Here is a 21,602-nt window from a genome sequence, read left to right on the forward strand (position 1 = left end):
TATATTTTATTTATTAGTATTATGATTTTAATAAAATTGCTACAATCCATAAATTAGTACTAATTACTATTTTTCTTTCAGTTTTAAAAATAAAATATTATTTTGTTACCGTTTTAAATATACAAGGATTCGAAAATTCATAGAATTTAGAGGAATTAGTATTCTATCAAATTTATGTATATTCTTTTCTATTAAGCATAGGAATTAGATAAATGCATTAAAATCTCATCAAATCTTATGAATTCTTTCAAATTCCTGTATTGAATACCACTTCCTTAGGGTTTGAATCCATGTTTAAGAGCATGTTTAAAGCACCGAAACCACTGCACCAGCTATATTTTTTGTGTACTTGCCTAAAATTAACTCCTGAATAATCCTTGAATAACTGATTCAGCGCTATAGGCTTCTATCTAATCGCATGCGTTGTTACAGTGTAGTTTTGAATAGTGGTTTAAACTTCAAAATCCAAAACGTGTAATTTCGAAATTAAAAGAAAAGTATGTTGGAATCCAGGTTGGCTTGGCCAGTCAAAAGTCAGAAATGCATTAAAAACTGTCTTTACCCAAACGGCCAAACCTAACCGTTATCATCTTTACTGGCAGATATTCGAATTTAATTTATTTCAAAAATTAAAACAACTTTCTAAACTTCGAGCGAATAATATCAGAACTTTTTTTTGTAAATTTCCGTGATTTTGTATATTTAACTTCACACATTAACCCACTCGTTACTGACGCGCGTGACCTCACTCCTGTCATTCGCTTTTAACACCATCGACACTATCACACGCCCGATCGCGTAACAAAAATAACGACACATAGACACAGCAAGATAACGACACGTTTTCGCCTACAGCTGTAACCCAAAACTTTCATAACCGCTTGCATGGAAGAAGCGGGTGCCATGACTTTCTCCACCGTCTCAACCGGTTACCAGTTATATTTCCCCTTCCTCTATATAAATGACCTTAGCTTCTTTCTCGTCTCTACGATCCTGCTTGATTCAATGGCGGATCGGGCAAAAGGTCCGTGGAGCCAAGAAGAAGACGAGCAGCTAAGGAGGATGGTGGAGCATTACGGACCGAGAAACTGGTTGGAGGTTAGCAAATCTGTTCCAGGTCGATCTGGTAAATCCTGTCGGCTACGGTGGTGCAATCAGTTATCACCGGTGGTTGAGCATCGACCGTTCTCGTCTGAGGAAGACAAGACAATTGTCTCTGCCCGCGCTACGTTCGGTAATAAATGGGCCACGATCGCTCGTCTTCTCAACGGCCGTACGGATAACGCCGTGAAAAACCACTGGAACTCGACGCTCAAGAGGAAATACTTAGGCGGCGGTGGAGATGGTAATCTCATTGTGATGACGACGGAGGATCAGGATCGGCGGAAGAAGAGGAGATCGGTGAGGTCTGAGTCTGCTACTCCTGTGGACACTGGGTTGTACATGAGCCCAGAGAGTCCCACCGGAATCCCACCTCCGCCATCTCCGCCGTCTCCGGTTGATGCTCAGCTTTTAAAACCAATGGCAATGCCGTCGCCGGCGGAAATGTCTTCGGTGGAGGAGGATCCGACAGCGTTTTTGAGCCTGTCACTGTCACTTCCTGGTGCTGATGTCAGACAGGAGTTGAAGCCACACAACTCGTTGCTGTTTCCGCGGTTTGGGAGTCAAATGAAAATCAATGTTGAGGAGAGAGGAGAAGCACTTGTGGGACATAAAGCTGAGTTTTTGACGGTGGTGCAAGAGATGATTAAGGTGGAAGTGAGGAGTTATATGGCGGAGATGCAAAAAAAAATAGCGGTGGTGGCGGTGGTGAATTCATCGTCAGAGGTTTCTATGATGCCGGCAACGGCTGTTTCAGGGATAGTGGGATGATAATACCGAAGGTCGAGTAGTTTTGTCATGTGAGCCAGTTAGTAGATCGAATCTATTTGGGAATTCAAGAGAAATTCATTTTTTGGGGTTTTGGTGAGATGAAAAAAATGTATAGACGGGTCGAATTGGACGATATAAGTCTCAGTAACGAGTAGCTCAAATGAAAATGTTTTTAGTGAGACCTTGTTACTTAGCCTGCGACATATAACAGTCCAAATCGATAAAAAAAATATGATCGTACTGAGAACTTAAACTAGATTACGATTAAACTAGATTACAAAGGGCGGATATATTTTTTGTTTTACATTTTTTTAGATATTAATTTTTATATTTGTGAGTTTTTTAGTCGTATTTGTATTTTTGTATAATATTTTTTTTTAAATAATTAATAAAATTTTTAATAATTATAATAAAATAGTTGGACAACACCTATGTCAATAAGTTATATAAGCCAAGTTTTTATTTTAACAGAGTAGATGCATTTACCTACTGTATTCTATACACTGTAAATAAGTTCAGGTTTATATAAATCCTTAGAGCATCATTATCCCTTTTAAAAAAAGGTTGTTTATGGTTTGGGGTTCCACCAAAAACACAAGCAACATCCCTTCTGCATGCAAATTAAGCACTCTGTTTTCTTTGTTACTTGTACTGTTTACGGCCTCTATCAACACGTGGTGGTCCGCGATTGGTGCACTTTTTAATTTTTTTTTTTTAATTCAGACAAAAAAAAAATTTAAGCAACCATGAAAGGTTGCTGGGATAATGATGCTCTTATAAACCATAAAACTACGTACCGAAGGACTATGATATCATCCCCTATATATTAATTGAGGAACATTTGAAAAGATGTAACCTTAATTTTGTAATAATTAAAAAAGATCTATTGCTTATTTGTCAATCAATTAGGTAGTTAATTAGTCATACGTGTCAGCCTCACATTGAAATTGAAAAACATGTTGGTCCAATTCGATTTTATATCTCACTAGAAACATTTAATACCAACTATATAATATCATATGATATTAACTAAAAAAAGGTGGTTATTTATTATATATTATTTCCTTAAATAAAACATACGGAATTACCTAATGTGATTATGATATATATAGTAATTAAAGATTTTAAATAATGAAGATTTGCTAATAATTTGTATGCTTTCTATCATTTTTGTTTAATTCTTTACTATTAAAATAAATTACACAATTACATTAATCATATATTAAAATTTTAGATTTTTTTGTACATGTTGTATTTTGAATTTTTTAAAACGAGTATAAATTACTAAAACTGTTAAAAGTCTCACATAAACTTTTGTGATCAATGTTTAAATTATTTTCTGTAATAAGAATACAATGATAATAAATTCATATAAATAAATAATTTTATTTTAATAGGTGTTTATGTTAATATATATACTTCATATCGTTTAAATTAAATTATATATCATATACGATAGATAAGATTGATTGTTTTGATTTATTTTTCTAAAATGATTGCGAATAAACAAGAGCGGTCATTTGATTTATATGTGCAAGCCAATTTATTACATAATAGTAACTGATTTCTTAGTTATTTAATATATAATTATTATTTTATTATTTCATAATATGCAAAAAAATATAAAATATGTATTTATTCTGCACAAGACGCAGATCTTAACCTAAGTATGTATCTCTTTAATAATTTTGAATCTTAAACATTTTCTAAATCTCAGGCCAAAATAAAAGAAAGAAATGAGAATAAACTCAAAAATCAATATTTATATCGAGCAATAACCAAAATGACACAAAAGGAGAAAACTATCGAAGATAGATAGGATTGGCACGTGAACGTAAAATTCTCATAACCATAATTAACTTTTAAATTCCTAAATCATGATATAAAACCGAGCTGGCATAATTTCATTGTAACCAAATAGTAGGCATTAAATTTTTAGGCCTAAACGTTAGGTTTTTATGTGATAAATACTTTTTTGACCTAAAATATTTTTAAAAATGAGATCAGTTCATTAGTAAACAAATTATGTAATTAACAAATAATGTTTTAAAAAATTGTTTAAGAGCCAGATATATTAATTCGATCAATAATATAATTTTTTTTCCATACGATATTTCTTAAATAATTTTCATATAAATTTACCCTGCGCAAGGCGCATCTCTTATCCCTGTTACATAGTAGATTGAACACTTTAGCCGTAACTAGAGAGACATTGTAAGCAACATAGCCTGCGACATGTTACATCAGAGTTTAGATTTGTGGTTCTAGAATCAACATATAATATTTCTTATTATATTTACTTTTGTTGGTTTTGAGTTTTGACACACTATATATATAACATCTATTATTCACTCCTGGCAGCACCGACACTTCATCCGCCCTCTATTATAAAACACTGCGTCTCATTTTTAGGCATTAAATTAGCATTGTTTGGGATATATTGTTGGGCTTCTTGATTTAATCGATCTTTTGAGCCAGAACGTGATTAACCCTTATCTTCTTCTTCACACCGGAATTTAGGGTATACGTCTCTTCAATCTCTGACATCGACGCTATTCACATATATACGCAGACAACAACAATGGAGTTTGAAGTGATTGGGATCTAAAATGGACGGGCATGATCTCTATGTCGCCTTTCAGTGGTGTCTTTTTGTCTTCCATGTAATCAAGCCAAACGTTCCCAATTTCAGATTCATCTCATTTATTGCTTTATTAACTCCTTCGATCCACAACAACACGATCTGCCATTATGCATTATGTCTTCTCTAAGGCGGTGAATAGTTGTATACACCTATAAAAATGTTAGCCTTCTTCACTTTATCATCATTCTCTCAAACCCTAAAACAACAAAGCAAACTTATTTCTTCAAATGGCTAGCTCCTCTAATCCGACGTCATGTTCTTCCACTGTCGAGGTTAAGCTTCCGTGTTTAGTTTTAACCGGAAGTTCACCGTATGTAAAGGTGTCGCCTTCTTCGTTAAGGTGCTTACTTATTCCTCCTAGGGATCCCATTCTCAGTCACCACCACGCCGTTGCTCATGAAGGATTTGGATTCCCTTGCTTGATTCTTTCAGATCTTATGTCGTTTCCTGCGAGATTCAGACAAGATGCTTACGACAAGGTAAAGTCTTTGGTCCTTTTGGTAGTAATTGTTTTCTTATTGTGAAGGATTTGGATTGAAGATGTATTTTTTAAATGATTGGCAATGTGATTGGTATTTGACGTATGAGTTTTGCTGCAAGGACGCTGATGATGATGGCAAAACTGTTATTGTTGCAGTCGTTGATAGTGATTATTTAAGGTGTTACTTGACACTTTTACTTCAAATCTTAAACATTTTCCGTTGAGCTCTAACTTTAATGATCCTTTCTTGGTAAAATGTAGGAGGAGCTTCGCTGATGTTCTTAAATTTTTACCAATAACTGATTCTGTGACAAAGCTAACCGCAAGGTGTGAGGTTTGTGGACAGAAAGTTTTTTTCACTGTGAGGAAGACTTGTGACACCAGAACTGAGCTGATCGGTGGGGCTGATGTCTATATCCTCGTTTTTCTTAAGCATTATATCAATAATCAAATTGTCATCAAAGCTTCAAAGTAAGTTTTGGATTTTCACAAGGCAAGAGCTGGACACCTGTGTGGAGACAGTTGCTGCTATGATCTAACCATGACTTGCTGTGAAACGCACTAAACATATACTATAGTGAGATTTTGTTCTTTGAAGGTGCCATGTTTGTTTGCTGCTAAGTTTTGAATCTTATGTTATTTTGTTCAATCATTTATGCAATTTAATTGATTTGCAAATCTAATATATATATAATATATATTAACAAGTCTAAGTAAAGTTTACTGATTTTCAAAATCGAATATATATATTATAATAATATTTACAAATTCTTAAGTTTTTTCTTTGGGATTTTGTATTTATATTTTTAATTAAAAAAACCAGTCTCTTTTAAAATAAAATCCATAAACAATCCCATAAGATGTATGAATTATAAATCATAAAAATAATAACAAATGATTTAACAAAGATTTTTAAATCACAGAACCAATAATATTTGATGTACCATAACGATCAAGTAGACAAAAATTAGGCAATTTTTGATAAAATTTAACAAAACGATGAAAGAGTACATTCACAAATTAACTTATAATTAAAACAGTGATTTTCAGAAATCTAAAAATTTTATTAGGAAAATGAATCAATAACATTCGTTTTGAAAATCAAAATCCTTTATTCAGATAATATAGTTAACTTGATTTTCAAATATAATGAATAAAAAAAAATCAAGCAACACATGAATATTAATTTTCTTATTTGTGTGAAATATATTAATAAAATATCTAATATTACATTAATAATACTATAATTAATTATACATTTTACCTCAAATAAAATTTCAACAATAATCTATCGTAAAATTTAGTAAATTTATAATCAAAACAATGACTTTTAAGAAATTAATATTTAAAATTTATATTATGAAAATTAACCAGTAACATTTTTTTCAACTAATCAGTAACATTCATTTCAAAAACTATAATCATTTATATTAAAACAAGGTTTACTTGATTTTCAAATATCTTTATAAATAAACAAAGTTATAGCAAACATGTATATTTTTATTATCTTGGTCACATATATTAATTAAATATATAATATTACATAAATAATTTTATAATTAATTATACATTTTAACTCAAGCAATATTTCAACAATAATCTACTGGGAAAACTAAATTTAGTAAAAACATAAGATAATCTACTAAAGTATATAAAATTTAACAAAAAATATGTGTATTTACTTACAAGTTTGTTTCTTTTCTACTAACAAAAATGAAAAAAAAAATCTCATGGTTTTTTTAATGGTCATCCAACTCTAGAAAATCACAATAAATGATGTAATGCCACATTCAGCTCTTAATATATAATTAAAACATAGATTACTTAACAAAAGAAAATCATCTTAAACCTTTTAACAAAAAAAACAAATCATATTTTTAAAATAACAAGTAATATTTATTTTAAAAATCTTAATTAATTTTTCAGATAACAAGTTTTATTTAGTATTCAAATACAATAACATGTACAAAATTTAACAAATATGTATATTTTAAATAATAACAATTTATATTAAATATTTACTCTAACTATTTAAATTATTTGTTAACTTTCATCTCGTCTGTAGGGCGGACCTGCCTTAGTACTATTATATAAAATAACAACAAAAGTAAGTTAACGAGAAACATTCTATGTGATTCTAGAAGTGTCAATAAATAGTTTCATACTCTTAAGATCATATCCAATTCACCTTTATACTTTCTTCTAAATAGAAAAATGTATTATATAAATGAATTTTAATATATGTGTTTATAAAAGTTAGAAAAATATAATGCATTTATATTTAGAGGTAAAATAGTATTCTGTTATATTTTCTCTTTAAAATATAGGAATTCTATTATATAATCATACATTGGAATAAATTTAATTTTATAATAAATTTTTTATTTTATTTTAGAGGGTTTCTCTGGAAATAGAAGATCATCAATTCGCATGGATCCTATGGTATATATGGAAGGGGCGAAATAATAAGGTCTTTAGCAATCTGGATATTGATCCACGAGATACTTTCAAGTTGGCAGAAACGGAGTCGGTACTCTGGGCTGATGCACAAATCTCTCTTACACAGAGAACAAACCAGTCACGATCTGTAATGAACGCAACAATACCAATTATTCCTGGCAGATGGTGTTTTACGGACGGATCATGGAAAGATCATGAAATTTTTTAGGGACAAGGGTGGTATAGTACTTTGGAAGGTTTTGATGGTTTAATGGAAGCAAGAAACACAAGAGCGAGTCAATCACCACTTCATTCAGAGATAGAGGATCTTATAAGGGCAATAGAATGCATGAGTAACCTTAGACAATTTAATGTTACATTTGCGACGGATTGTTCTCAGTTGGTGAAGATGGTTTCTGAACCCGAAGAATGGCCGGCTTTTGCAAGTTATTTGGAAGATATAGAGTTTCTGAGGAGAAGACTCAATAGTTTAGAGCTCATCCATATACCACGGACGCAGAATATAAGGGCGGATCGTCTAGCATGCAGTGCAAGAAAGCAACTGTCATTTGTTGTCCATATGGATGAGGAGCTAACAGTTACGTTTACAGAGTCTATATGAGTCTGTTATGTTGCTGACAAAAAAAATTTACATATGCATTGGTGTTTAGTACTAGGTTTAAACGCTAAAACATATATGACTGGAATTTGGATATTGAATTGGGGGTGAGTCGAATATTTCAGATATAAGATTTTTCTTTTGGTTTTATGAACTCTGATATCTATCAAATATTTTGTTGATCTAAATTTAGTTCAGATGAGATTGACTGAACATTTGTTATAAAAATAAAGACCTTTGATTTTGGGTTCTCTTCATTTTATATCTAAACATATATAAAACTATTAAAATTATTTAAATTAAGGAAATAATATTTAATATATTTCAGTTATTTTTGGATAAATAAATAATATTAGATATTTAAAGTTACTAATAATTGAATTATGAATTTTATTTTTAGCTATTTGGTTATTTAAAGCTAAATTTTATTAATATTTTAAGTATATAAATTATAGGCTATTTATTTGTTTTGTGTTTAATTCTGTTTTCGAAGATGGAAAAACAAGAAGATATCTGTTAATTCTAATTGCATTGTATAACTATAAAATATTATAATTCAACTTATAACCATATTAACAACGTTGCTAGGATATACTATGTATTATTATATTCATCTATATTAATCACATCCCTTAATTCATTTTAATTTTTTTTTTCATGTTTTGTCTTTTTCTTCCTTTCTCATTTCCTTTGATTTATATATTTTTACCAATATAATTCAGTCAAAAATACTATTTAAAACATACACTTTTATTTATGCTGTATTTAAAAATTTTCAAATGGATATAAACATTTTTTAAAATATATAAATTGTTATTAACAAAGACATTTCATTCTATTCTATATTATTTGTATATAAAACACATTTTATTTAGATATTTGATCCACCTATTTTAGATTTTAAATTTTCTTTGTTTTTGTATTCTTTTTTCTCCTCTATTTTCATTTGATTTTTAGTTATATTTCTTAATAGATAAGTTTCAGATGATATTTATACCATAATTTCATATCCTTATATACATGTAAATATTATTCCATATGCACTAAATAATCTGATTATTGTAGAACTTCTATTCTATCATGATATCTAATCTATTAAATTAGAGTCATATTTTTATCTAATGTAAAAAAGTTATTAGACCAATTCATTAGGAGCTTAATATTTAAAGAAAAATGTAAATGATATTATTTTCCTACATCGTAGATTTTGTGACCATAATCTAAACAATAGTTTGGTAAATATTATATATATAAATAGTAAATACACTTATTCACAAATATATATATTTGGTTTACATAATCTTAGTTATATCTATATATTATATATTCTACACAAGTTTTCACATCTAAATATATACATAATATTTTGGGATACCGTATTTTATTTGAAACATAAATGTTGTTAAAAAAATATAAGAATAGTAGAACATATGAGATTTTAAAAATAGACTATGAAAACTATATAGTGATGAAGGTTTGCTTTATTGTAACAAAAAAGTAAAATTTCACCAATATTTTATTTATATTATATATAATATTAATTTTAATAATAAAATCAGTTACATTACTATTAATTTAAATTTTGTAACAAAAATGACAACAATATCTGCCAATCCGCGCGGGTTAGAATCTAGTTTTACATTATAAATGGATTTGGTTTTAGATTCTAAATTTTATACTAATTTCTATTCTTTTGGTATGATTTATATTGTATAATAATATAATAATGTTATTTATGAAGCTAGTCAACTTAATGTATCTTCAAAAATGTATTCATTATTCGGCTTTTTAGTAAATAATATTTGTATTTATTATTCAGATTTTCTTCCTAACAACATTCATGAATCTGATAAACTTTAGAAAATTTTATTTATGTTTTCTTGATTACTTATTTTGTGTGAATTTATATACTTTTATGATAGTGCATCACTATGCATTTAGAACAGACAAAATATGTTGAATAAAAGAGGCAACAATTTCCACAACACCATTCGTATACAGTATAAACATGGTTAAGTATAAACATGGTTACTTGTTATATTCACTAAGTTATCTGGTTATATTTTTAATTTTGTTTCCATCGATATTATTAAAACTCAAGTACTTTTTGTTAATGTTTGAAAACATGAATAACAATATAAATGAGAATTGTTTGGAAACAATAATAGTGGAGATTTTTATTTATTAGATAATCAACCTTAAATTTGTTCCAATTATAAAAATTAAAAATATAAAATAACTGGATTTTGCATATGGTTAAACGTTAAATTTAGTTTAGTTGTGGTAAAAAAATTGAAAGAGAAAAGAAAAAGACATTAGATAAAAAACTACGTCGTTTGTGGTTTACATATGGCGTGGCGTCGTTGCTGGTTTTGTATTCAAAGGAAAAGTAGCCTTTCGTTCCCGTAGATCTGACGTTTGACTCGCAGCTTCACTCACTCATCCATCGGCGATTAGATATGGCGCTGGCGTCAATCGGCGCGACAGTCTCGCTCCTAATAATCTATCAATCTCTTCCAATCTATACACACGCGGCTGGTGAAAACATCGTCCTCCAATCTCCTCCCATGGTGTTCCCTCTCTTTCTCTCTCAACCCAATTCCACCTCTTCTTCGAGATCCGTCTCTGTTCACCATCGAAAGCTCCACAAATCACTCCCTCACTCTCGCATGCGACTCTACGACGACCTTCTCCTCAACGGGTAAGTCAATCCCTTCCCTTCCCTTCAACGCCGATTACCGATCTGATTGTATCATCAAAATTCGCAGGTATTACACGACGCGGCTATGGATCGGTACGCCTCCGCAGATGTTTGCTCTGATTGTTGATTCCGGGAGCACTGTTACCTACGTCCCTTGCTCCGACTGTGAACAGTGTGGCAAACACCAGGTTAATTAGAGATTCCAACTATAAAAGTCTCAATCTTGTCCTCGTTGCTTTACTTATCTTTATTATTCATCAGGATCCAAAGTTTCAGCCGGAGATGTCCTCCACCTACCAACCTGTCAAGTGCAACATGGACTGTAACTGTGACGACGACAAAGAGCAATGTGTGTACGAGCGTGAGTACGCTGAGCACAGCAGCAGCAAAGGTGTCCTCGGTGAAGACCTTATCTCGTTCGGCAATGAAAGCCAGCTTACACCTCAGCGAGCTGTCTTTGGCTGTGAGACTCTCGAGACAGGTGATCTCTACAGTCAACGCGCTGATGGCATTATCGGGTTAGGACAAGGGGATCTCAGTCTTGTGGATCAGCTGGTGGATAAAGGCTTGATAAGCAACTCTTTTGCTTTGTGTTATGGAGGGATGGATCTCGGTGGAGGTTCCATGGTTCTTGGAGGCTTTGCTTACCCTTCTGATATGACATTCACGGACTCGGACCCTGATCGTAGGTAATGTTCTAAAGGATTTGCCTTTTGGGTCCTGATTGGCGAATGTATTAATCCTGACAGATACGGTTTCATACCTTTCCACACATTTGACTCTAGTTTCGGGATGGCGACAGTCCATATTACAATATAGATTTGACGGGGATACGTGTCGCTGGGAAGCAGTTGTCGCTTAGCTCTGGAGTCTTTGATGGAGAGCATGGCGCCGTTTTGGACAGTGGGACAACGTATGCTTATCTCCCTGACGCAGCCTTTGCAGCATTTGAGGAAGCTGTAAGACTCTCAAATCTCTGTTTAACACTTGGTTCACCTGTTACACTTTGTTTTTTTTTTTTTTACACTGTCTTTTTGTGTTGTGAAGGTGATGAGGGAAGTTTCTCCATTGAAGCAGATTGATGGCCCTGATCCAAATTTTAAAGATACTTGTTTCCATGTTGCTCCAAGGTATGATTTCTTTGCAAGCTTGTTATCAAACCTTTAAATCAAGGGAAGATACTGACGGTTAAAATTTGCGTTATGCTCAAGTAACGATGCCTCTGGACTTTCGAAGATATTCCCATCAGTCGAGATGGTGTTTAAGAGTGGACAGTCATGGCTTTTGTCTCCTGAAAACTACTTGTTCCGTGTAAGTAACTTAGTCCTCAAACGCTTTTGAAGTTTCATTTTCTCTCTATAGCCTAATGTTGTAGCTGATGATGTGATTATCTTTTATTCGATAAAAGCATTCGAAGGTGCATGGCGCGTACTGTCTCGGTGTCTTCCCAAATGGGAAAGATCATACGACTCTTTTAGGAGGTAAGTAGATATCATTTACTCTGTTTCTTTTCATTTTGGCTACCTTCACTGCTAACGCAATATCTAGTGTTTTATCAGGAATTGTGGTTCGCAACACGCTTGTTGTGTATGATCGTGAGAATTCTAAGGTTGGATTCTGGAGAACTAATTGTTCAGAGTTATCGGATAGGCTTCCTATCGATGGTGCACTACCGCCACCACCACCTGCAAAATTGCCTTTAAATGAATCAAATCCATCTCTCAATACATCAAGCAATCTTCCAGGTTCGCGACATACGTAGATTTCATCTAAAACTCTTTTGTCCTGTAAAGTAGAACCTATTGTCGTCATGTCACTTGATGTTTTTGTACATATTTCCTCAGGGGAGAAGACACAAATTGGTCAAATAAACCTTGATATACAACTAACAGTCAATTCATCATATCTGAAACCTCGCCTTGAAGAGCTCTCCAAGGTATTCTCCAAGGAGCTCGATATCAAACCTACACAGGTAAGCCTTATTGATAAACACATTATTGCTTGTAAGCCTTTCAACACTGTTTTTTATGTTGCTAATATCTGAGTCATCCGTCACAGGTCTATTTATCAAATCTCACCTCCAATGGAAACAACTCTCTAATCAGAGTAGTTGTTATTCCTACCGAATCTTCTAGTTTATTCTCCAATGTCACAGCAACGGTATCTGATGTTTTTACAATAAACTTCTCCTTTTTCATTGCTTGACTTTCTTCATCTTACTTGACCTTTCCATCATTCTCCTTGTAGAGCATAGTTTCTCGGTTTAGCAATCATCAGATCAAGCTTCCTGACATCTTCGGAGACTACCAGCTCCTTACTTACAAACTCGAGCCTCCAAGAAAAGGGTATGACATTCAATCTTAAGTCTTAGCCAAAGAATAGATTATTTCTCCAATTATCTTCAAAGAAAAGTCTTGTTCCTTTCGTGTTTTAGGACAAGGTGGCAGGTGAAAAACATCATTGTCGTGATCGCAATTGTGATGGTGTCTGTAGTTGTTAGTTTATTAGCTTATGGAGTTTGGCTGATGTGGAAACGCAAGCAAACATCAAATCTGTATAAACCTGTCGATGACGCCATAGTCGCTGAACAAGAACTGCAACCTTTATAAATAGCCTCCTAGTACTTTACTTTTATCTTACAAACTGTTCGGTCTTTATTCACACAACAGCATACCAACTGTCTTGATGATGTTTATTGCTTAGTAAATAATGCCAACTTTTTGTTTTTAATTACGAGTGTTTTATATCCTTTTCGTTGGTATTTTGGTTTCTATGTTTTTTTCTGTCTCATTTGTCAGTTATTTGTAAAAGATTGTATGGAAACTGCATTCTATCGATTTTTACTTTGTTCTGATTAATTATTTAAGTAAAACATAAGAAACAAACCGAGTTATTTTTTGTCAAGACATGTTTATATTAATAATATCATAAGAAACTAAAACGAGTTATTTGCAATGCACATGTATGCCAGAAATGAGAAATCACATTTCTACTACTAACCAAAACCAGTTATTGTCTGGAAAATGCATATTTATATAACATTTTCTAATTTACAAAAAAAAATTGCAATTTTTCTGTTAATTTATATATATTAATTGATGCATTTAGTGTAAAACAAGTAAACTTGAAATAGAAATATTGTTTAAAAATGTATAAAACCAAATTGGCACATTTAAATTTACCTTACAATCAGTCTTTTACCTTCGCATTGAAACCGTCAAATTTTACCTCTTTTGACCGCTTAAATGCCCTATAATCGCTTTCCTCTTTTAGTCTTGAATTCTTGATTGATAGAGATTTTAGAGAGCATTAAGTTTTCATTAGTGAATCATTAATTGCTGATAAACCATTTAAGGAATCATTTAGAAACTGAATAGATCTTTTAGATGCTTATTCTTCTATGCTTTCATTTAACTATTTAATAGAACATTCACCTTTAAAAATATTTAAAATAATTATCAAGTCTAACAATATCAAAAATATGTTTAAATTAAAAATGTAATATATATTATTGAAACTAAATTTGAAAATAATAAATTTTATTATTTCAAAAGGATTTTAAATTCAAATATAACTTAGTGAATATAATTAAATATTAAATATTATTCTCAACAAAAATATAAAAATATTATATACAATACATGATAAATATCTTATATAGTAATTTTATAAATTAATGTTATATTTTAATTTATCAATGTTATAGCAATCAGTTAAAAATACATTAATGTTTTTCATCAGTTCTGTCAGTAGAGGTTTAAACTATGGTAGAAAACTAATTGTGGGCAACATATATTAGAAATAACAATTCAAACATAAATAGAACACACAGACAAAAACTCAGTTATTATGGGTGTGATTGGTAGTGGCTGTGAGTGCTCTCTACAGCCTCATTTCTTTCTAGAGCACTAAATTTACACCAATCTTGATTTCTATTTTTTTTTAAGTTCACAGCCTTTTTATAAAATCCACAGCACTTCTTTGAAATTATGTCTTTACAATTTCTCTGCAGAGACAAAAACCTACAGCCCATATTTAAAGATTTTTAAAAATTAAAAATCTAAAGCCAAAGCAATAAAAACCACAGCAATATTTCTACAGTCAAAAAATGAAATCACAGCAGTTACCAATCAACCCCTATGTGACAAAAGATTTTTATATTAATTAATTGATGCAATTATGGCAAAAAAAAAATTGAATAGAAACAGGAAACAAACCAAAATTGCTTTATTGATAATTTCCATATTTGTTTTTCATAATATTCACTAGAAAAATAAAGATCTATTGGAGGATAAATTGCTTGATAAACAAATAAAAATAAAATATTTTGCAACAGCATTGCGATATTAATTTGGGGGATTTATAACTCTTTCAACTTCTTTTGGATTCTTCTACAAGCGAGCGATTAGAGAACAGAGCCCAGTCAATTTCTCGAATTATTTCGGTGAATAATCTCTCTCTCTCTCTCTCTCTCCTCTCTGTTTCTTACTTTCTTGACTCATTCTCTGTTAGGGTTTAGGGTTTTAAGTATCTCCAAGAACTCTGGATTTACGCTAACAGAATCCGATTCATCAAAATCGCATCTGGACATGCGTGATATCCTCTAAGATCACCGAATCACTCAATTTCGATAAATCTTCTCCGTAAAAATCGTTCCTTTTTGGTATATGATTGGACCCACTTAGGCTTTGGAATCAGTAAGATCAAAGTTGAAACCTTTTGTCTATTTGAGTGTAATCTTATTGTCTGGTCTTGTTTTTCGATTATAGCAGAACAAAGTGGAATCCTTTTGTCTACTTGGGTCTAATCTCATTGTCTCACTCGAGTTTTGTATTCGATTGTAGCAGAACAAAGGTGAAGAAGGGCTTTATGGATACCTCTGCCAATCAACAACCGGAAGACGTTAAAGTTGATATCTTGGAGTGTGGGAATCTGACTGATGAGTCTCAAGAGGGAGAAGATGGGTTGTGCCAATCCTCTTCGAGCTCTTTTGGTGATTCACTGTGTGCTCGTGACGACGATGACGATGATGATGATGATAATGGTTTTGAAGCCGAGTCTATGTTAAACAAAGACTATCCATTACCAGACACTTTTGGTGATGGGAGTGAGTTGTTGGGTCTGAGGAAGAAGAAGCTGACGGATGAGTGGAGGAAGTTTTGTCAGCCGTTGATGTGGAGGTGTAAGTGGTTAGAGCTCAAGGCTAAGGAGATTGAGTGTCAAGCAAGAGGGTATGACAGAGAAGTTAGAAGTTACTACCCGAGTAAACAGTTTGATTTGGAGAAGTCGAAACTGGAAGGCTTTGATGGGAAATCGAAATCTTTTGGTGATCATACTCAGAGGATGAGTGTTTACAAGAGAGGAAGAAGGAGACATGTTGAAGAGACAACAGATGTTGCTGCTTATATCTCCAACCATAACGTTTTCTCTTATTCAGAAAAGCGGAAGCCAACAACTCTCAAAGCTCAGTGTCCTGTTCCTGGTGAGATCTTATACACATTGTTCCAGTTTTTCTCAAAGTTAGATGGTTATTTTAGGACTAAATCTTTGATTTGGTACAGGACGGAAAGCTACAGGCAAGGAAGAAGAGGTTGAAGAAGATGATTGTTTTGTTTCTGAGTCAGATTGTTCTGATGATATACTAGGAATGATTCTGTGTCAGATTGATGAGGCTCAGGATAAAGCAAAAAGATTGAAGAAGCGTGTTGATCAGCTGTTGTGTTGTGAGTCTCAGGATGGTCATACATCATTGATACCTGCAGCAATAGCTCCATCTCGGAGAGACTTTAATGTACAGAATGTCAAGCAACTTGCTCTTGTGGAAGAAGAACCGTCGCTGCCTCATATTCAGAGAGAAGGGACTGTGCAAATTGGAAGGCAACGAATCTCTGCTGATCATACTGAAGATTTGTTGATACCTCAAGCTCCTCCTCCTTTTGAAAGCGATGGGCAGTTTCTGTATAACATCTCTCCACTTCCATATGAGAGATTAGGCTTTCCCACAATCGAAGATGTAAGCATCTTTTTTTTTTTAAGTGTTCATATTATAGTGTTTGGTTGGAATTGAGAAAAAAAGCTTTGGAAATGGTTGTTTGTGTTCAGCTGCTGATGGATGGATCAGAGATGAATGATTATGAAGCAGAACCGGAGCTTGATAATTGTTTCATGAAGCTAATGAATGAGTTTGGAAAAGACACTATGTCAGATGATGATGAAGAAGAAGAAGAAGATCCTACACCGGCCACTAAGAGGCATAAAACCTCTCACTGAAAGCTCTCTCTCTGTGTACAGAGCCTTATCCTCCTGCATGATCAGCATAAAAGCTCCCTGAAAGTAGTAGTTATATTGGTATATTCTGTTCATTCCCCTCTCTCTCTCACTCTAGTAACTCTTTGCATTTGGCTTTTTAAGAACAATGAGACCACAATAGGTTTCAGAGTTTTGTGCATAGTTAAATGACTTAGAATCTTATCATATGATATTTTCTTTGTTCTTCTATATCATGAGACCCTTTTATGATTCATAAATTCAAAAGTTTTTAAGAGCTTTTCTTTTGTGGAGAGTTCAAGTGATTGTGCACGATAATCAAAACACACAAGCATGCGGATTAATCGAGTGTGATTAAACTTCAAACCCTTAACTTTTGATAAATAGTTAAATATTGAGTTTCTCTGACAGATACACATGTCAAGTTGAGAACTTAGTCTGAACTCTAAAGTGCTTCTTTCTTCTAGAAAAGGGGCTTTCTTGATTTGCAAATCTTGAAAAGAAATTATTATTAACATGGAAGATGAGTCAGGTTAGTGATAATTAAATTACCTGTAAAGACCAGATATAAGGATGATTAATTTACATGTAAAGACCAGAGATTAGTGGTGTGGTGTGATTAATTGAGTTTTAAAAAGTGGCTTTTTAGGTAGCCGCATTTTCTTGAGACCCAAACAAGAGATTTTGATATTTGTTGTTAAGACCATAGGACAGAGCTTTTCGTAAGGGACATTTCCTTCACTCTCATTGGCTTTCTCCTTGAGGGGGACCGCAAATCCAACTTCACTCGTCTTTCTTTATTTTTTTATTTCCATGCTAGTCTTACACATTTGAAGTCTTGAGTATTGGTTACATAAAATGTAGTGTCGTACTCGGGACTTAAATTTGATAGATATACTTAAACTTTACGTTCTTATCTTGAAAAGTCTCAAACATCTAAAAGCATTAACTTTGGTTGCCATCCAAAATAAAAGTTTGGGAGTTTCATAACTAGTACCATAGTTTCACTAGAATGAAATTGTGTTTACTAATAATTGGGGAAGTTTTATGAAACATCGACCAGCAGTTGTTTGTTACCAATAACAATTGTGAAAGCTATATCAATATCTTTATTACTTATAGAACTCCGTGAACTAAAACTTGGAAGATTAAAAAAACTAGAGAGGAACATATATCAATTTTTGTTTTTGTTTATTGATTGTATGAAAATTACAATTTTAAACCTCGTACAATTTTAAGCCTACTGGTTAAGGTTTAAAGGCTTCTACACCCAGGTCTGGGGTTCGAATCCCAGACTATGCAATTTTATTGCAGATTACAAGAAATCCAGATTTCAAATCCCGGAAAAAACGGTTTATTAAACAATTATGCAGACTACAGAAGAAAAAACTTACAGGTGTCGGTTGTCGAATCGTCTCGTATATATATATTCTTAACTACCATAATTTGTGTTTCCAAATATGTAATTGTAAACTTTTATTGGTGCACCGAGATCTAGATCAGTTGAACAATTATGCAGACTACAGAAGAAAAAACTTACAGGTGTCGGTTGTCGAATCGTCTCGTATATATATTCTTAACTACCATAATTTGTGTTTCCAAATATGTAATTGTAAACATTTATTGGTGCACCGGGATCTAGATCAGTTGAAAAACAATAGTTGTTATTATACTTTTAAGGTGAAGATAAAACTAAACAGCACTTTACGTTGATCTTGGAAACTTTTTAGAATTTGAATTTGTGTGTGTGTTGAGTCGAAATGATCAATATGTGAATCTCATAATATATCTTAGATCATCTATATGAAAAGGTCTTAGTCGTAACCGTTCTGGTGGACATGAATGAATCATTCAATTTTGGACTTTAGATAACGACATCAAGATGTCAAAACCACCAAAGTTTTATCTCCATCATCACATATCTAGAGTTTGTGTGAACATGAGTCTTTCGGTTCTCATTTTTCACCTAATTTTGGTTAAAGAACACGAAACGTTGATGTACACTATTATATGTCGTACTAACATATTATTAACATATAATGTTGGAACTTGAAGTGGAAAGGTAAAGGCTAAAAAGAGGAGGTAGCCGCCATAAAACTTTTCCACGCGAGCTAATTATTTATTATTAAGTCGACCAAAAGAGAAGAATTATGTGGTCTTTTAGCATAAAAGCATAAGTGATTGATTAGTTAAGTCTCTTCTTCTCTTTCAAGATTAAAAAAAAAACAAGAAGGCAGATCAAAGAAGATGCTCAAATTCGACGAACCACAATGCACAAACCCATCTTGTTTCTTCTGCAGCATGAAAGAGCCAAACCCTTTCCGTAGAAGATCAAAACTCGCCGCTATTTTCAAAGAGATTCCTCGTACGGAGTCAAAAGACCATGTCTTGGTCCTGAGCGGTCTTTGGAACATAGCCATGTCCGAGCCTGACGATCCTGAGTTCCCATCTCTCGGTTTGTTCGAGTGTATGTCGAAACTCATACAGAAATCAATCAAGAACACAGCTTGGCTTCTCAAAGACCAAAACATTTTCATTCCTTACTACGCAGCTCACATCATCGGATCATATGCTATGAACAAGGAAGATTTGGCTTCATTAGCGGTTGAGTCAAAGGTCTCTGTGGTTCCTGCTTTGTTGGAGCTTTTGAGAGGGAGAATCAGTTGGGTTGAGCAGAGAGCCGCGGCTCGAGCACTTGGTCATTTAGCAAGCCATGAGAAGAGCTTTGGAGCCGTTTCTGTGTTCGAAGAAGAGATTGTGAAGCTTTCGATGGAGATAGCTACTACTTGTTTGAAGAATGTTTACGAAAGCTTTCTTGGGGTTGAAGATAGCTTGAGGCTCAAGTATCAAAGCGATTTGTTGACTAGAGGGCTTGGTGGGTTAGAAACAGAGAATCAAAAGGCAGAGGAATGGGGGATTCAGCTACAATGCTGGTCTTTAGATCTATTGAATTGCTTCGCCTCGCGAGGTAAGTCTCTTGATAGAATCTGCGAGGTAGGTTTCTTGAAGAAAGTGAGTGTAATGTGGGGGGGTTTAGTAAACCGGAAGTCACCAGGAGGCATTGGATTGATAAAGACTCTGTGCAAAACAGAGTTGGGAAGAAGCAGAGTAAGTGAGGTTAGAGAAGTGATTGAGAGACTTTGCGATCTTTCGAGATCCTCTGATGATTGGAAAGAGATGGCTTTAGATACCCTTTTGCTGCTTCTTAAAGACTCCAACGTTAGGTATCGAGTTATCGATGTTTTAGGGCATTGTTTAGTGGATTTAGCAGAAGATGTAGTTGCTGGAGACAGAGTAGCTCAAGTAGTTTTACAAGAATATCACAAGATTAAGTATAGTGGCTTGAAGATGAGTAGCGAGGAAGCTCAGAGAAGTATAGAGAGTCTTTGGGAGGTTAAAGTAGAGAGGAAGAAGAAGGAGAAGCTTATGAGTGAAACAGAGCTTGAAGAGAGAAGAAAGATGGTGAAGTCGTTGAAGAAACAGGGGAAGAAGAAGTTTTTAATGGGTTTTGTTGAAGAAGCGATGGAGATTTATACAGTAGGGATCGATTTGTGTCCGTTGTATATGATAAGAGATAGGGTTGTGTTGTATAGCAACAGAGCTCAGTGTTGCTTGTTGCTGAAGAAAGCTGAGTCCGCCATTAGTGATGCCACGAGAGCTTTCTGTTTATCTGGTGTGGATGATCCTCATGGTAAGAGTTTGTGGAGGAGATCTCAAGCGTACGATTTGAAAGGGTCGGCGAGAGAGAGCTTGATGGATTGTTTGGCGTTCGTAGATCAACGGATCCAGCATTCGAGTACGGAGAGAGTACCGTACTACGCGGCACAGATGATTAGAAAGCAGATGAAAGACACGTGGGCTTTCTCAGGGTTTGACTCAAAGACCTGAACAAAGCATAACTACTGCACGATGTCGTTTGCCGCTCAGACTAGCTGACCTGTGTTATAGAATTGATAAATCTACTATAAAAGTAATATGAAATCCTTGATATATGTTTGAAAGTTTTGAAACTTCTAACATATATCTCAAACAATTATTATATTTTTAAGGAATGAGTCTAAATCCAAAATTTGATGTATAATAATTTTTTAGTTAAGCGTTTTATCGTCCATATTTTGAATTTAATTGGTCTGGAAAGATTGAGATAACTGCAGGGTGAAGGAGAGATTCAATGGCCTGGTTGTAAAAGTAAACTAGTTTTAGTGTGTTGGAGACTAACATAATGGAAGACGCGTAGTAATGAGACTTGTTCTAAAGGATTATTGGCATATGATCTATGTGCACGGTGTAGGCCTTCTTCCAGCAAAAACTTAAGAGAAATATATTCCAAGGATGTAGGAAATAGAGTGATTACGACTAATAAGAGACAGAAAACATCACCTTAACGAGGGCGGTTTTCCTCGTTATTTCGTCGTAAAAGAGGCTTTACGACGAAATAGCGAGGAAGCGCGTTTGCTCGTTACTCGTCCGTCGTAACACATATTTCCTCGCTAATTCGTCGTAACTTAGCGAGGAATATATTTCGTCGTAAAGACGAAGTAGGGCGATTCGTCGTAAAGACCACGTCAATATTCCACGC

The 21,602-nt window shown here is 33.4% G+C and overlaps 4 protein-coding genes and 1 non-coding gene across 8 annotated transcripts; all 5 read left to right on the forward strand.

Annotated features, from left to right (window-relative positions):
- The first annotated feature begins 970 nt into the window (after positions 1–970).
- LOC111198101 (transcription factor MYB77-like) lies at positions 971–2,051 on the forward strand. Its single transcript, XM_048745973.1, has one exon. The coding sequence runs from the start codon at positions 1,006–1,008 to the stop codon at positions 1,870–1,872; it is 867 nt and encodes a 288-aa protein (XP_048601930.1). The 5' UTR covers positions 971–1,005; the 3' UTR covers positions 1,873–2,051.
- Positions 2,052–4,184: 2,133 nt separating this feature from the next.
- LOC106405216 lies at positions 4,185–6,868 on the forward strand. Its single transcript, XR_002659792.2, has 2 exons — positions 4,185–5,175; positions 5,259–6,868. It is a non-coding gene; the product is annotated as an uncharacterized LOC106405216 (transcript).
- Positions 6,869–10,415: 3,547 nt separating this feature from the next.
- Positions 10,416–13,614, forward strand: LOC106406503 (aspartic proteinase 36). Its single transcript, XM_048745974.1, has 12 exons — positions 10,416–10,756; positions 10,824–10,944; positions 11,018–11,445; positions 11,559–11,715; positions 11,804–11,886; positions 11,968–12,067; positions 12,165–12,237; positions 12,316–12,501; positions 12,601–12,728; positions 12,815–12,916; positions 13,004–13,101; positions 13,191–13,614. The coding sequence occupies exons 1-12, from the start codon at positions 10,515–10,517 to the stop codon at positions 13,363–13,365; spliced, it is 1,893 nt and encodes a 630-aa protein (XP_048601931.1). The 5' UTR covers positions 10,416–10,514; the 3' UTR covers positions 13,366–13,614.
- Positions 13,615–15,063: 1,449 nt separating this feature from the next.
- LOC106403085 lies at positions 15,064–17,304 on the forward strand. Of its 4 annotated transcripts, none has more exons than XM_013843938.3 (4): positions 15,064–15,200; positions 15,604–16,238; positions 16,318–16,769; positions 16,859–17,304. In XM_013843938.3, exons 2-4 carry the CDS (start codon positions 15,626–15,628, stop codon positions 17,024–17,026), a joined length of 1,233 nt encoding a protein of 410 aa, XP_013699392.2. In that variant the 5' UTR covers positions 15,064–15,200; positions 15,604–15,625; the 3' UTR covers positions 17,027–17,304. The 4 variants fall into 4 exon arrangements, with proteins under 4 accessions (XP_013699392.2, XP_013699391.2, XP_013699388.2 ...); XM_013843937.3 differs by having other exon boundaries at positions 15,077–15,200; positions 15,601–16,238; XM_013843934.3 differs by lacking the exon at positions 15,064–15,200 and adding an exon at positions 15,203–15,453 and having other exon boundaries at positions 15,601–16,238.
- A 160-nt stretch (positions 17,305–17,464) lies between these two features.
- Positions 17,465–21,134, forward strand: LOC106404846. The gene has a single exon (XM_013845509.3). It carries the CDS (start codon positions 19,271–19,273, stop codon positions 20,909–20,911), a length of 1,641 nt encoding a protein of 546 aa, XP_013700963.2. The 5' UTR covers positions 17,465–19,270; the 3' UTR covers positions 20,912–21,134.
- The last annotated feature ends 468 nt before the right edge of the window (positions 21,135–21,602 follow it).

The sequence above is a fragment of the Brassica napus genome, chromosome C1 (genome assembly GCF_020379485.1).
Source record: "Brassica napus cultivar Da-Ae chromosome C1, Da-Ae, whole genome shotgun sequence".
Taxonomy (NCBI): Eukaryota; Viridiplantae; Streptophyta; class Magnoliopsida; order Brassicales; family Brassicaceae; genus Brassica; species Brassica napus.

What these genes read in the sequence shown, in the direction of transcription:
- LOC111198101 (XM_048745973.1), top strand. Translation starts at nt 1,006, where the DNA reads ATGGCGGATCGGGCAAAAGGTCCGTGGAGCCAAGAAGAAGACGAGCAG.
- LOC106406503 (XM_048745974.1), top strand. Translation starts at nt 10,515, where the DNA reads ATGGCGCTGGCGTCAATCGGCGCGACAGTCTCGCTCCTAATAATCTAT. An exon ending in GACGACCTTCTCCTCAACGG is followed by an intron (nt 10,757 to 10,823) that starts GTAAGTCAATCC and finishes CAAAATTCGCAG; the next exon opens with GTATTACACGACGCGGCTAT. An exon ending in GACTCGGACCCTGATCGTAG is followed by an intron (nt 11,446 to 11,558) that starts GTAATGTTCTAA and finishes GGATGGCGACAG; the next exon opens with TCCATATTACAATATAGATT.
- LOC106403085 (XM_013843938.3), top strand. Translation starts at nt 15,626, where the DNA reads ATGGATACCTCTGCCAATCAACAACCGGAAGACGTTAAAGTTGATATC. An exon ending in AGCTCAGTGTCCTGTTCCTG is followed by an intron (nt 16,239 to 16,317) that starts GTGAGATCTTAT and finishes GATTTGGTACAG; the next exon opens with GACGGAAAGCTACAGGCAAG. An exon ending in GCTTTCCCACAATCGAAGAT is followed by an intron (nt 16,770 to 16,858) that starts GTAAGCATCTTT and finishes GTTTGTGTTCAG; the next exon opens with CTGCTGATGGATGGATCAGA.
- LOC106404846 (XM_013845509.3), top strand. Translation starts at nt 19,271, where the DNA reads ATGCTCAAATTCGACGAACCACAATGCACAAACCCATCTTGTTTCTTC.